The sequence below is a fragment of the Pongo pygmaeus genome, chromosome 3 (assembly GCF_028885625.2).
Source record: "Pongo pygmaeus isolate AG05252 chromosome 3, NHGRI_mPonPyg2-v2.0_pri, whole genome shotgun sequence".
Taxonomy (NCBI): Eukaryota; Metazoa; Chordata; class Mammalia; order Primates; family Hominidae; genus Pongo; species Pongo pygmaeus.
The window spans coordinates 7,863,099-7,876,871 of NC_072376.2; the positions used below are offsets into that span (position 1 = coordinate 7,863,099).

Sequence of the window (13,773 nt, forward strand, 5' to 3'; positions counted from 1 at the left end):
GTTTGTTTCCTGTGGCTGCTGTAACAAATCACCACAAACCGAGGGACTCCAAGCATCACGAATTTAAGATCTTACAATTCTGGGCTCAGAAGGGGTCTAACTGGGCCCCTTTTGGAGGCCCTAGGCAGGAATCTTTCTTTGCATTCTCTGCTTCTAGAGGCCTCCTGAATTCCTTGGCTTGTGGCCTCTTCTTCCATCTTCAAAGCCAGCAGCACAATATCTTACAATCTCCCTTACTCTCTGTCTTTCACAGAGACACACACAGACACAAACACACACACATATACACACACATGCCTTTCATATCCACCCCACTTCCCCACTGCATTCCTCACCTCTCAGCTCTCACCTGATAGGGAGCAGCTGCCAGTGATGGGTTAGGGGCTCCAGAAACACCAGGATTTCTGCCGTCACACCACTTACCCAGAGTGTCAGCTGCCCTCATCAATCTCCTCCGAGACGACAGCAACTCTGTCTCTGTCATTCACTGTCTTTTCACCCATCTCAGTGCCTGGCACACACTAGACTCTCGATAAATAGATAGACATGCATCTGGAAAATGAAGAATCCATCCAAAGGTAATGGTTGATATCTACCTGAGAGATGTTCACCTGCTTGTTAACTCTGACTCTTCAGCTCTCCTGGCATAATGGGGTCCATGCCTGATCTAAGACATTAAGAAAACCAGAAGAGACCTTTTGGCGGAGACAAGGCCTTACCTGATTTGTGGGAAAATTCCTGCCTGGATTTTTAACATTCAGAGCAACCAACCAACCGCTGAAGGAGCCTCAGAAGGGGGCAGAGAAAAAGTTGGTGGGAGGATGCAGGTGATTCGCGATGAAGGAGACATTTGAGAACAGAACACACGTGCGGGGCTCCACCAGCCTGTATCCAGTGCAGCGTCTCATAGGGAGCCCCTGGTGGGGAGCCACGTCAGGCTGTCCTGCGTAGGTTTCTTAGTGGGCTTGTGCCGTAATCTCTGAGTAACATGAGTAGTCACCAACTCCATTCAGCCACACCTTACTGGTCATCCGCTCTACCTGGCTGCATGCGGGGTGCCGAGAAACAGATGAGAAAGACCATCCCTCTCTCTTGGAGAAGGGCATGGTCATTAAAGGAGACAGATGCCAGGAGGCAAGTCAATGTATCATGCTTAGGATACGGAGGAACCCTGGAGAGGCCCAGAAAGCAGACAGAATTCCCGGATGCACACTGGCATGCACTGGGCTCGGCCTGCAAGCTTGTGTGTGTTGGGCTCGGCACAGGCTGTTCCTCCTTGTCTCCATCTGCCCTGGGAATCAGCACGAGGCACCCTCTCCTCTGGGGTGCTTCATGTTCATCCCACTCCTGGCTTGGCGGAGCGAGAGGTGGCGATTCTCTTGCACCTGGCCCAGTGCACAACAGCCTCATTCCTTGTCTCCCCACTGCCTGTGACTCCTCAGGGGCCCAGCATCCACCATGTCTCAGTTGGTACCAGTGACAGCTTATGGCTACAGCCACTCACTCATTCATTCTCATGCTCAACGGGAAGGACTATAAGCCTCCTTGCAGCTCTGAGCTCAGCTGATTTACCCAAGAAGTCCCATGAATAACTGCACACGGTATTGCGGGTGGAACAAGGTCAATCTTCCAGCAGTACATTTATCTCACAAACGACTCCTGTTTTCCAGCACAGCAATGTCTCCTTGATCTAATGGTGCAGGACTTGTTTGGTCCATGGGCTTGTTTTTCTTCCCTGCTCTGAATTTAAGCCCATTCCATGAGCACATCCAGAAGCCCTGGAGCATTTTAAAGCAGACCTAGCGTCCCCAGCTGGGGCCAGCTAGTCTGCCAGGGAGGTCCATGCCCCAGGCACTATCACGGAGGGAGTGTGGAGACTCCTTCACCCAGAAGAAAACACATCTGTGCCTCCACTTGCCACCTCCAAGCACACACAGTTCTGCCCTGAGAGCCGCGGTCCCTATGTCATCTTGCTAAAGGTGTTTAGAGAACACATTCTCACCTACGAAACAGGAAGGCACAGCTTACAGTCCCTGCCCAGGGCTTTTACCACCAGAAACTAGATAAAGAAAACATTGGGGCTGGAAGGAACCTCAGACATCAGCCAACGTGATGCCATCCTGTTTACAGACAGGGAATGGAGGCCAGGTCGAGAAGGGATTTCTCCTGGCAAATACAGTGGGGACAAGCTGGAGCCGGGCTTCATCCCTGTGGTTGATCCTCAGTCCAGCCCTGTGTCCAGGATGCCATGCTCTGGTTCACCCATCTCTGTGGGCTGCATCTTTGGTTGTTTTGTTCTGGGAATGTGCAGCTTGCCCAGGATGCTCCCCTTTCCTCCCTTGTTGGAGGAAGCTTTGGAGACAGGAAGGTCCAGACATAGCTCCAGGGCTCCACTGCTCTTCCCAGCTTCATATCCCCTAAGGCCCTCAGTTTCCTTGCCTGGGAAATGGGAATAACCCCATTCACTTCATTGGCTGGCTGTGAGGCTCATAGCATTCCCAGTGGCAGCTGGCCTGGTGGCTGCTGGTATATAAGTCACGTTCAGTGTTAAGGAAGAATCTTCTTCTCCCTTTTGACAGTTCCTTCTTGCTTGTTGCCTGATCTTGGGCAGCCCGAGGACCCCAACTCATCTCTGCCTGCAAGAGTCCTGCTCCTCACCCATCCTGCACTGTGGGGTGGAAGAATGGCAGGAGGACAGGGCGTGAAGTCTCATCCCAACCCATGTGCCTCCAGCTTTGTGACCTCCAGCAAGTTGCTGGAACTCTTGAGCCTCAGTTTTCCCATCTGGAAAGTGGGACTCTTTTCTGTGGCACCTATCTCACAGAGACACTTGCTGGATTTAACAGAGACAGTGCTATTGCTCCCATCACTTGGAAACACACAATGGGCCTGGTATGAGGCTTGCTCAGTCATGCTGTATCCCACTGATTCCTCACTATGGCCTTTTGAGTGAGCCACTCTCACCATCCTCATCTCACAGATAAGGAGATGGAGGAAACATCTAAGAAACTTGCCCAAGGTCAAAGCCAGAAGGCAGTGACCCTGCTTTACACCCAGGGCGTCTAAGTGGAGAGCCTAGACCTTTACCTGCCACTGTCTTGGGAAGTCAGCACTGAGGGAGACGCACTTCTTGAAAACTAACCCTTCCTGAAGGTCTGCTCTCCATCGGGGCCTGTGCTGGGACCTTGAGGTAGAAGAGGGTGGGGGTACTCACATTCCCCACACATACGGCCGCTCAGTGATCCCGTCCTCCGGACCAAGAGACAGACACACACGGCTTCTGAGAGGCTGGGGGCCCTGGCCCAAGGCTCACCTACCTGGTTAGCGATTGATGGACGACCACACCAGTGGCCTGACCTCAGCCCTGCATCCCTGCTCCACTGCGGGCTGCCTGGAGGGAGGGATACTCAGTCATCCCCTGCTAGTCCCTTTCCCTCCTGGCACTATATCCATTTTGACAAACGGTGCCATCCAAACCCAGGCCTGGCTGCCCACTCCTCTCCTCTGACCCTCCCCTCCTTCCATCTCTGTCCTCCTCTTATCCCCCACCCCTCTCCATCTGCTGTTCCTGCCATTTCAGGAAAAGTCCCTGTGGAGAAAGAAATTTCTTGCTGAAAGTGTGGGGGAGGCAAAGCCACCCTCTGTCACCCCCTCCTCCAGGCAGCCCCTCCTCTTAACCTGGGGCTTTCGTGTCTGAGAGGATTCCTGTCCCGGCCCTGCCCGGTGGGCGTGCTGGCTTCCTCTCTGCCACCATGGATGGACGGCAGCCTGCGCTGGCCCCACAGGAAGTGGAGGCGTGGAGCCGCCCTGGACCACCCCCAGCCTGCATAAAGGGGCGGGCGGCGAGGCTGCACCAGCGCCTGGCACCATGCGGACGCCTGGGCCTCTGCCTGTGCTGCTGCTGCTCCTGGCGGGAATCCCCGCCGCGCGGCCCACTCCCCCGACTTGCTACTCCCGCATGCGGGCCCTGAGCCAGGAGATCACCCGCGACTTCCAGCTCCTGCAGGTCTCGGAGCCCTCGGTGAGTCCCCCGTCCGCTCAGGACAGGGGTGCATGGCAGACCTGGTTCTTAAACCCTTGCCTTTAGAAGAAAAAAAAAAAAAAGAGAGGAGAGAGAAAAGGATATTTTTCTTTTCTAGTAAATGTAAATCTCAAGAGTATTTGTGTTTTATTCATCTCCTATTAAATATGATACCAATGGTTTGCTTTCTTCAGAACACAAGAAAAAGTAAAGACATCACAATTTTTGTAACTTACTAGCAAATATCAAAGGATCTGTTGTAAAATGTAAAAAAAAGAAAAAGAAAAAAGAAAAAAAGGAGTGGGAGGAGGGGGAGAAAAACAGCTCCCCATCAGAGTTAAGGAGGACGGAGGAATGAAGCCTGTGTATTCCTTTTGTTAGGCTGGTGAGGAGTGTGCCCTAAGAGGTGGCTCACAGAACTGGCCTCCACCCCTCATCTGCTGAGGGACCCGGGCAAATTCCTCAGCCTCTGCCTCTCAGTTTTCTTGTCTGTAAAATGGGATGACAGTAGCACCCCTCTCTTTAGAGGGGCTTTGACGATCAAAGGCAGGCGTGAACACAGGAACGGCTCACAGAACCAAGCCTACAGGAACAAGTACTCAACAGATGCCAGCTGTTGTGAGCAGGATCTTCAGAGGGAGACCTGGGGACTCAGAGAGGGGAAGTCCCAGAAGGGCTTTTGGGGACTAGAACCCAGGCCTCTGCCTGCTTCTCCCTCGAAACGAAATGCATTAAACTTCATTAAAAGCTTTTGTAAAGTTTAAAAGTGTCTTTTAATCACTTGCAAATGCTTCAAACAAAACATAATGTTTCTCAGATGTTGGGGTTTACAATAGCCTAGCTAACACCTTCTTGGTATTTTCTTTTTAGAAGTTAAATAACATGTATTTTTTTCCTAATTACAAAAGTATTGTACTTTGTAGAACAGTTGGAAAATGTACAAAGTACAAGGAAGAAAATAAATCTTGCTTGTAATCCTACCACCTAGAGGTAGCTGCTGCTGTAGCGTTGTGGAGGATCATATTTCAGCTTTCTGTCTACACATAGGTATTCAAATATGTATGTGTTGTGTGTGTGTGTAAACAAAATTTGGGTCAACCAGCACAAGCAGTTTTGCAACTTACTTTTTAATGACACTATCAAATAAGCTAATTTTTGTTTTAACATTTTGTTGTACAGTTTCACCACAATTTACCCACAAGTTTCTTGTTATCGAATATAGACAGCAATCATCTTTTAAAGGAATCTGATTTTAAAAGGTTTAAACAATTCAGAGGCTCTGAACTGCAGAGCGGGAAGAAAGTGGAAAGATTATGCATTCTAATTCTCTAATTTCACAACTGAGGACTGAGGGAAGGCACTTGCCCATGGTCACACGGGGATTACTGAGAGGGCAGAGCACCAGGGCTTTTGCCCTTCAGCCCTGCACAAAAACAGAAGCCCAATATAGAAATATAAAAGTATGCATATATATGCACTTCGATATTACTATATTATACACTATATACAACTATATATTAGCCATAGAATGCCTATAGAACAATATGTATAATTACATATATCTTACTTATGTAAGTATATATAATGTCTATAATTACATGCAGTTACACAACTGTTATATAGCTAATATACTTATATGTTATTATATAAGTGTATTATTATATAAGTTACTATATAACTAACTTATACAACTGTTATATAACTAAATAGTTATAGAACTGTTTTATAGATGTACATATATACTGTGTATATATACTTGTATTACTGTATTATATATCACTATTTCTATATTACAGTTATAGGACTGCTTTTATGTATATACGCGTATGTATATTTCTGAATGGGTATGCATATAAAACAGCTCCCTAGTTCATAGCAAATGATATAAATGTTGTATTCTAAAAGTCTAATTCTGGAAGCGCAGTCGCCCATTTCTGGAGGAGTGTGACATATGGCACAAGAAAGTACTGTGCATGTCGTAGCATCAGGGAGGGCCCCAGGGATCTGGGCTGGTCTGGCTGGTGAGAGGGCCACCAGGGAGTCTTTTGTGACCAGGTGTGCCCCTGTGGGCATCCCAGAACCCCTTATCCCTTTCCACAGGAGCCGTGTGTGAGATACCTGCCCAGGCTGTACCTGGACATACACGTAAGAGGGCTCTCCCTGGGGGAGGGAGGTCTGGGGCTGAGGGACTCAGGTCTGAACCTCTGCTGCTGGCTGTGTGGCACAGTCAGGGAGAGATCTTATGCAGCTCAGCCCCTGTTCCTCTCGCTACTGACTTCTCCCACAAGCCCCCTCCCCATTGCCCACTCCCAGAATTACTGTGTGCTGGACAAGCTGCGGGACTTTGTGGCCTCGCCCCCATGTTGGAAAGTGGCCCAGGTGGATTCCTTGAAGGACAAAGCACGGAAGCTGTACACCATCATGAACTCATTCTGCAGGAGAGTAAGTGGATGCCATTGAAAATCTATTTTCTACTTGCTATCAGCCAAGACTTTCTGAGCTTTTCAAAGAGGAGGGTTGGGAGGAGATGGCGACAAGGAAGAGGAGCAGAGATGTTTCGCAGGTGCTTTCAGTTCACAAAGCCCTTCCTCAACCATGGTTGCCTTGTTCAGTGATGGGGTTCAGGACAAGGCCCTTTGTCTCCTTGAGCTGCACACTGATGCAGGGGCTACACCCCAGGACCACACCCAGCCACATGGATAGACTCTGCCAGGAGCCAAGTGAGGCAGGTTACAGGAGACTGCAGGAGGAGGTTCAGGTGTGCTCTGATAAGAGGATTCTGGTAGGAGAGGGGAAAAGGACAGAAAATCAGCAATAGTTAAAATGTGGAAAGTAGAGGCATGTGATTGCAGGGCACAGACTTCAGCATCAGGCAGCCCTGAGCTTGGGTCTGTATCTCCCTGCTTCCCGAGTGGGAGTGCCTGTCTTAGTCTGTTTCTGCTGCTATAACATAACACCACAGACTGGGTAAGTTATTTTTTAAAAAAAGAAGTTTGTTTAGCTTATGGAGGAGGCTGGGGGGGAGTCTAAGAGCATGGGCCGGCATCTGGTGAGGGCCTTCTTGCTGCATCATACCATGGCAGAGGTCATCACTCAGCAAGAGGGTAACAGCCAGAGAGAGTTCACTTTTTTAACAAAGCCACCCCTGCAATAAGCAACCCTCTCCCAAGGTGGTGACATTAATCCATTCATAAGAGCAGAGCCCTCATTAATCCATTCATTAAGTCAAAGCCTACATTAATTCATATACAAAGGCAGAGGGATTAAGTTTCCAACACATAAACTTTTGGGACCACATTCAAATCACAGCAGTGTCCCTTCACTCCTCTGAGACACAGTTTCCTCAGTCTTGAACTGAGGACATAGTAGTGCCCATCTCATGAGGTGGATAATGATAATTACACCCTTACCTTGTGTGGGCACTGCAGTAACTCCCTTGATCCTAAGAAGCCTAGTAGGGTGACTAAATATGGAATTGCTAGCACCATACCTAGCCCAGAGTAAGCTCCTCTGGAAACTGTAGTAATTAGCTATTAAGTTATAATTTCTTGATCCTGTATGAAAGATGTGTTATGAATTTCCCCCCACACCCAGTTTCCTCCTCCTCCCTGCTCCCTTTGGTTTGTGGGGGAAGATAGGAAGCTGATACAATTATGATAACAGTGTGATGAGTAGTGGTATTGACTGAAGTGAGGTCATTCCAATGCCTGACCCAAGGTGCTGCTCAGAAACTAAGGTTCATTCATTTATTCCCTCCCTCACCCATTCATCTATCCATCTAGTCAATCAATGTATGTGTGAATTCCATAAAACATGAAATTTTATTGGAATGTGAAATGAAAATTATGTGAAATGAAAATTAAATTTTATTGGAATGTGAAATGAAATAAAATGAAATTTTATTGGAATGTGAAGCAAGAAGTGACTAGCCCTTTTTGGGGAGAGTAAGGCATGGGAAGTTTTTACAGAAAGGGGAACAACTGAATGGCCTTCGAGGATAACCAAGAGCCCTACAGTTGCATATGGACTCCATGGCCACCTTCAGTAAGTTTCCTGCTCATTGCACATCTTTTTCAGGATTTGGTATTCCTGTTGGATGACTGCAATGCCTTGGAATACCCAATCCCAGTGACTACGGTCCTGCCAGATCGTCAGCGCTAAGGGAACTCAGACCAGAGAAAGAACTCAAGAGAACTGAAGTTATGTCGGCTACCCAGAGTTAATGGGCCAGAGCCATGACCCTCACAGGTCTTGTGTTAGTTGTGTCTGAAACTGTTATGTATCTCTCTACCTTCTGGAAAACAGGGCTGGTATTCCTACCCAGGAACCTCCTTTGAGCATAGAGTTAGCAACCATGCTTCTCATTCCCTTGACTCATGTCTTGCCAGGATGGTTAGATACACAGCATGTTGATTTCGTCACTAAAAAGAAGAAAAGGACTAACAAGCTTCACTTTTATGAACAACTATCTTGAGAACATGCACAATAGTATGTTTTTATTACTGGTTTAATGGAGTAATGGTACTTTTATTCTTTCTTGATAGAAACCTGCTTACATTTAACCAAGTTTCTATTATGCCTTTTTCTAACACAAACTTTCTTCACTTTCTTTCATTTAAAAAGAAATTAGTGCTCTTAAGATATATTTGCAAGTATTTTACGTAGTGCTGACAGGACCCACTCTTTCATTGAAAGGTGATGAAAATCAAATAAAGAATCTCTTCACAATGAGAAACACGTGTCCTGTTGTATCTGTCCAAGGTGGATGTCAGGGTTGTGTTTTTTTTCACACTTCTCTTGAAAACTCCTGCTCTAAGCATGATGCAACTTTCTCCTTCTTTCAGTCAAGCTCAGGTGTCTCTGGTTCTGCTTCATCCACCTGCATGAATGTCTGCTCTTTAAGTGTTGGGGATGCTTTGATTTCTATTGAAGACAGATGTTTCCTTTGGGGATATATGTTGGGAGCTGATTGCATCATACCCACAGGCAGTGCTTTGCTGCACTTATCACAAATATCAGCTATTGACTCCACACAGCAAACCCGGAGATGGGCACGGAAGGAGGCTGAGGCTCATGTAGGTCAAGTAACTTGCCTGAGGCCACTGGCTGCTAAGTGGGGAAGCCTGGATTGAACCCAAGCCTGTGTAACTCCAAAGCCCATGCCCTTCCCAGCGTGGCCACCCCGGATCTCTGCAGGTGAAACATGCTTGCTAAATTAATTTATGAACCCAACAATAAAATCTCAGTTAAGAAATGGGATTGTTGAAAAGGTATCTCAAATGTTGATTTTGCTAAATTCCACATGTTATATTGGAGTCTTTTGGCTTCTTTTCCTCTTTTCTCGACATATAGACCAGGATTTTCCACCTTAATCCTAGATGCCTCTAACTTATCAGATGATTTATGAGAAAGATTTATAAGTTTGTATTTTCTTTTTAGAAGCACAAGTCCACAGAATTATTAGTTTCTGGGGCTGCTGTAACACAGGACCACAAACTATATGGCTTGAAAGAAGAGAAATGTATTGTCTCATAGTTCTGGAGGCTAGAAGTTCTGAAATCAAGGCGTCATCGGGGACACACTCCCTCTGACGATTTTAGGACAGGATTCTTCCTCATCTCTTCCTGGCTTCTGGTCATTGGTGGCAATCTTCACCATGTCTCAGCTTTTAGATGCATCCCTTCAGTTTCTGCCCACATCAACATCTGGTGTTCTCCCTGTGTCTGTGTGTCTGTGTTCAAAATTGTTTCTTCTTATAAAAAGACTATTAAATTAGGAGCCACTCTAATCCAATATAATCCCATCCTAATCTGATAACATCTACAAGGACCCTATTTCCAAATGAGGTCATGTTAACAGTACAGAGGGTTAAGACTCAACATATCTTTTTGGGAGACACAATTCAACCCACAACAATCACTTTTTCAATAAATAACCTTTTCGCAAAGGAAAACAATGCAACAGACTGACTCTTTTTTTAATCACCACCACCACCACCACCACCATCTACCACTTCCTGGCTGATACTGAATATGGCGGCATGGAACCCAGCACACAGCATTCCTTAGCCCACTGATTCTTCACAAAGATGCTGCAGGATGGGGGCTATATGCCTTGATTTACAGTGGAGGAAACACAGTGGGGTTCAAAGGTTAAGTGATTTCTCCAGACAGCTAATATGTGGCGGTGAAGGGATTCCAGGCAAACAGGCAAGTGCCACAGTCATTTCATAGCTCTGCTAACCCTTTGCTAGTTCCAGGCAGTAAAAGCAAACCAGTGAAGACAAGAACTAATTAAAGCATTTCAGACATTTATTTGTGGTATTTAAAATTTTTTTTTTAAACTTTCAAGTTCAGGGGTACCTGTGCAGGTTTGTTATGTAGGCACACTCTTGCCATGGGGATTCGTTGTGCAGATTGTTTTGCCACCCAGGTATTAAGCCTAGTGTCTATTAGTTATTTTTCTGGATCCTCTCCCTCCTCCCACCCTCCACCCTCTAGTAGGCCCCTGTGTCTGTTGCTCCCCACTAAGTGTTTATGTGTTCTTATTATTTAGCTCCCACTTACAAATGAGAACACGCAATATTTGATTTTCTCTTCCTGCATTAGTTTGCTAAGGATAACAGCCTCCAGCTCCATCTGCATTCCTTCAAAGGACATTTATTTGTTTGTTCACTTATTCAATATTTACCAAGTGCTTACTATGAACTCAACAAACACTGAGATGAAAAGTAAAGAATTTCCCTTTTTAGGTTACCAAGGGAGACAAATGCAAAATCTGAAAGAGAGCAGAGGAAGACGTAAATAAGGGGCAGAAAGATTTCTTAGAGGATCTGCAATTTGGGCAAGGACTCGCAATGCGATAGGGGAGCTTGTTGAGCTGAAAAGGGGTGGAGGCAGAAGCTATAGCACCACCACAGGCATGGAGCGTTCCAGGGGAGGTGAATGGCATGGTTTGGATGCCATTGTGTGGCTGGGGAGGTTGAGAAGTGGAGCTGAAAATGTAGAGGGATCCAAATGTAAATGGCTTTGCTTGCGGTAAAGGCTGCCAGGCAGCGCATCCCTACCCCATCACTAGTTGCATGACCAGGGTCACGTAAAGAAGAATCCCTTTCTAGGAAGAAGGATTGGACATGGATGGAGGCTGTCACTTCCTGAAGGGGCCTTCTTGATTTGGGTTACAACAGTAACAAAACAAGGACACTGCTCCTCTCTCTGTGTCCCAGCCCATTGCCAACACCCTGGACTCCTTCTTCAGCTTTCTGCACAGCCAGCTGGTTATCCCTGTTTCCTCTGTATCTCTTGACTTCTCCATTGGCTTTTTCTGACTCAACCTTAGTTCAGAAGCTTCTCAGAACAAACACCGGGTTGTGTCTGTGCTTAGGACTCAATCCTCTGGTGGGTCTTACCCCACCATTAGTTCTTGTCCCAAGTGAGGGTCTGTCAATCACTGGTCCTTCTCCCCTAAGGCTTCCCCATCAGAAGTGGAACTTGCTTCTCATAGGCTTGTTAGTCATTAGGGCCTATGTTCTACTTCCTCAGCTGATTTGCCTCACCTTGTGAAACAAAGCACAGCCACGGAAGTGGTGAGTGCAGAGGTTTCATCCAGCTCTGCCGCTTCTTAGCTATATGTGAGTGCGCAATGTACTTAGCGCCTTTGTGCTTCAGTATTTCCTCTGAGAAATGAGGATGACAATAATACAAATGTCATAGGCTTATTTGGGAGATAACATGAATTGACACATTTCAAGCACTTATAGGAACTGATGGAAATAAGAGCTCTAATCAGCTCTAATTACCATCAAAAGCAAACACAGTAGTTGCTGAAGAGTCCAGGGTTACTTTTGGATGACAGTACCTGCAGTACAAAAGTCCATGCACTCCCTTTTCCAAGATAAGAGCACAGTTGAACATAAACCTTTGTTCCAGCCTCCCACCTGGACAACAGCAACAGCTTCCTCCTGTATGTCCTCATGTCTTCCTCCCTCCCTCCAAATCCACCCTCCACTCAAGCCAGAGCAATCTTCCTATGGTGCAAATCTGCTTCCAATATTCCTCTGCTTCATGCCCACCAGCTGCTCCCATAAAGACTCACCTCATCTGGCCTTGGCCTTCCCTGATCTCACCCACTGCTATTTCCCCCCTACACCCACACACATGCCCACTTCTCACAACAAAGCATTTTCTGAATGTAGCATTACCTCCATGTTTAAGCACGTGCCGGGCTGCCTTCCCACCTCCCACACCCTTGGAAACCCCTACGGTCTTTCAACTGCTCAACTGTAACTTGTACCCTGAAACTTTTGCAGAATACCTGATAGAAGGAACAACTCTCTTTTCTGGACTACCTTTCTCTCTTGTACTTATTTCATCCTTGTACATTCATCATACTCATCATCAAACCTGCCCCAGCTGATCGCTTCCTCCTCCTTGATGTACTTTTCTCACTTTGCGTCCAGGGCCCCACCTCTCTGATTCTTCCCACTCCGCTGGCTACTTCTTCTCCACCTCTGCTGCTAGATCCTGTCTTCCCACGACCTCTCGGCATTGGGGTGATCCAAGCTCAGCCCTCACTCCCTTCCTTTCCTCTGTGTGCTCTTTACTCTCTTTGGAATCTCATGCTTCATGGCTTTAGAGACCATCTTTGTGCTTGTACCAAAAAGCATGGTGTTAAATTTGACTCCTTTCTTTCTCCCATAACCTACTTCCAAGGCATCAGAAATCCTGCTCTCTCTAATGTCTAAATAACCCAGAATGTGACCAAGTCTTAGCATTTCCCCAGCTGCCTACCTGATCCAAGGTCACTCGAATTTGCTTCCTCAGATTACTGCAGTGGCTACCTAGATGGTCTCTGTGCTTCCATCCTTGCCCCGACACAGCTTATCCTCAGCACAGTGGTCAAGGTGAGCCATTAACATGGAAGACAGATCATGTCCTTTGACTGCTGAAATCAGCACTGCACCTTCACACCCAGGGGCAATTTAAACCAACTGAGAATTATTAGGCAAAAATCCTCATCATTTAAGCCTAGTTGATTTGCAAAAGTGCTAAAAATGCAAAATCCCCTTCTGCATTTGCAGAATGTTCAGTTCTGTAGATTGTCAGATCAAGAACACACAGGATAGAGGAAAGGACTGTCCTGACAGCGATTAAGGGTCAGAGGACAGAAGATAAAAAAAAATAGAGTACAATTATGTGGAAAATGGTCAAGTCAGCAGAGTCATAACTTAGATTATGTTTCTTCATGGTGAAGGCAACCCAGGCATTATTTGGGCACTTGATATGCATTTCTAAAATGTTTGCAATTAAATTCCTGAAATGCAAGTCTACTTATTTTTTCGATAATTTCCTGGCTGCCACACAAAGACAAGGAAACTTGCTCCAGAGTCATTGCTTCTTAATTCATTTGATTCCAATCCCACTTCTGCTGCCTCAGTCCAGCTCAAGGCATTCCTAAGTCAGAACATGGGCTCAAGTTTTTGTCACTTTCTCAGCATTGGGCATCCTTCCTCTGGCCTGGGCAGTTATACATATTCTGAGTTTAGAAATTATTCTCCTCTAGAGAGGAAGGGTCTGAAGTTAGAATAAGTGGATTAGGACAGTTTGTCTCTATCTTTAGATTTAAAAGTGAAGTTTCAAATAAATATCCTTTTATAGCTACAAACATGCTTAAAAATTCAAAATCTGACAATATCAAGTGTTGATGAGGACATAAGGCAACCAGGACATGACATACTGCTAGTAATATGGCTA

General features: G+C 46.3%; 1 protein-coding gene across 2 annotated transcripts; it reads left to right on the forward strand.

The window, feature by feature from the left end:
* Positions 1–3,815: 3,815 nt before the first annotated feature.
* Positions 3,816–8,756, forward strand: CYTL1 (cytokine like 1). 2 transcript variants are annotated; one of them, XM_054484782.2, is made up of 4 exons: positions 3,816–4,021; positions 6,122–6,166; positions 6,335–6,463; positions 8,099–8,756. In XM_054484782.2, exons 1-4 carry the CDS (start codon positions 3,869–3,871, stop codon positions 8,180–8,182), a joined length of 411 nt encoding a protein of 136 aa, XP_054340757.1. In that variant the 5' UTR covers positions 3,816–3,868; the 3' UTR covers positions 8,183–8,756. The 2 variants fall into 2 exon arrangements, with proteins under 2 accessions (XP_054340757.1, XP_063519567.1); XM_063663497.1 differs by having other exon boundaries at positions 3,824–4,021; positions 6,310–6,463.
* The last annotated feature ends 5,017 nt before the right edge of the window (positions 8,757–13,773 follow it).

Coding starts and splice junctions, on each gene's coding strand:
- CYTL1 (XM_054484782.2), top strand. CDS start 3,869: ATGCGGACGCCTGGGCCTCTGCCTGTGCTGCTGCTGCTCCTGGCGGGA. Junction 4,022..6,121: donor TGCAGGTCTCGGAGCCCTCG/GTGAGTCCCCCG, acceptor CCCTTTCCACAG/GAGCCGTGTGTGAGATACCT. Junction 6,167..6,334: donor GGCTGTACCTGGACATACAC/GTAAGAGGGCTC, acceptor GCCCACTCCCAG/AATTACTGTGTGCTGGACAA.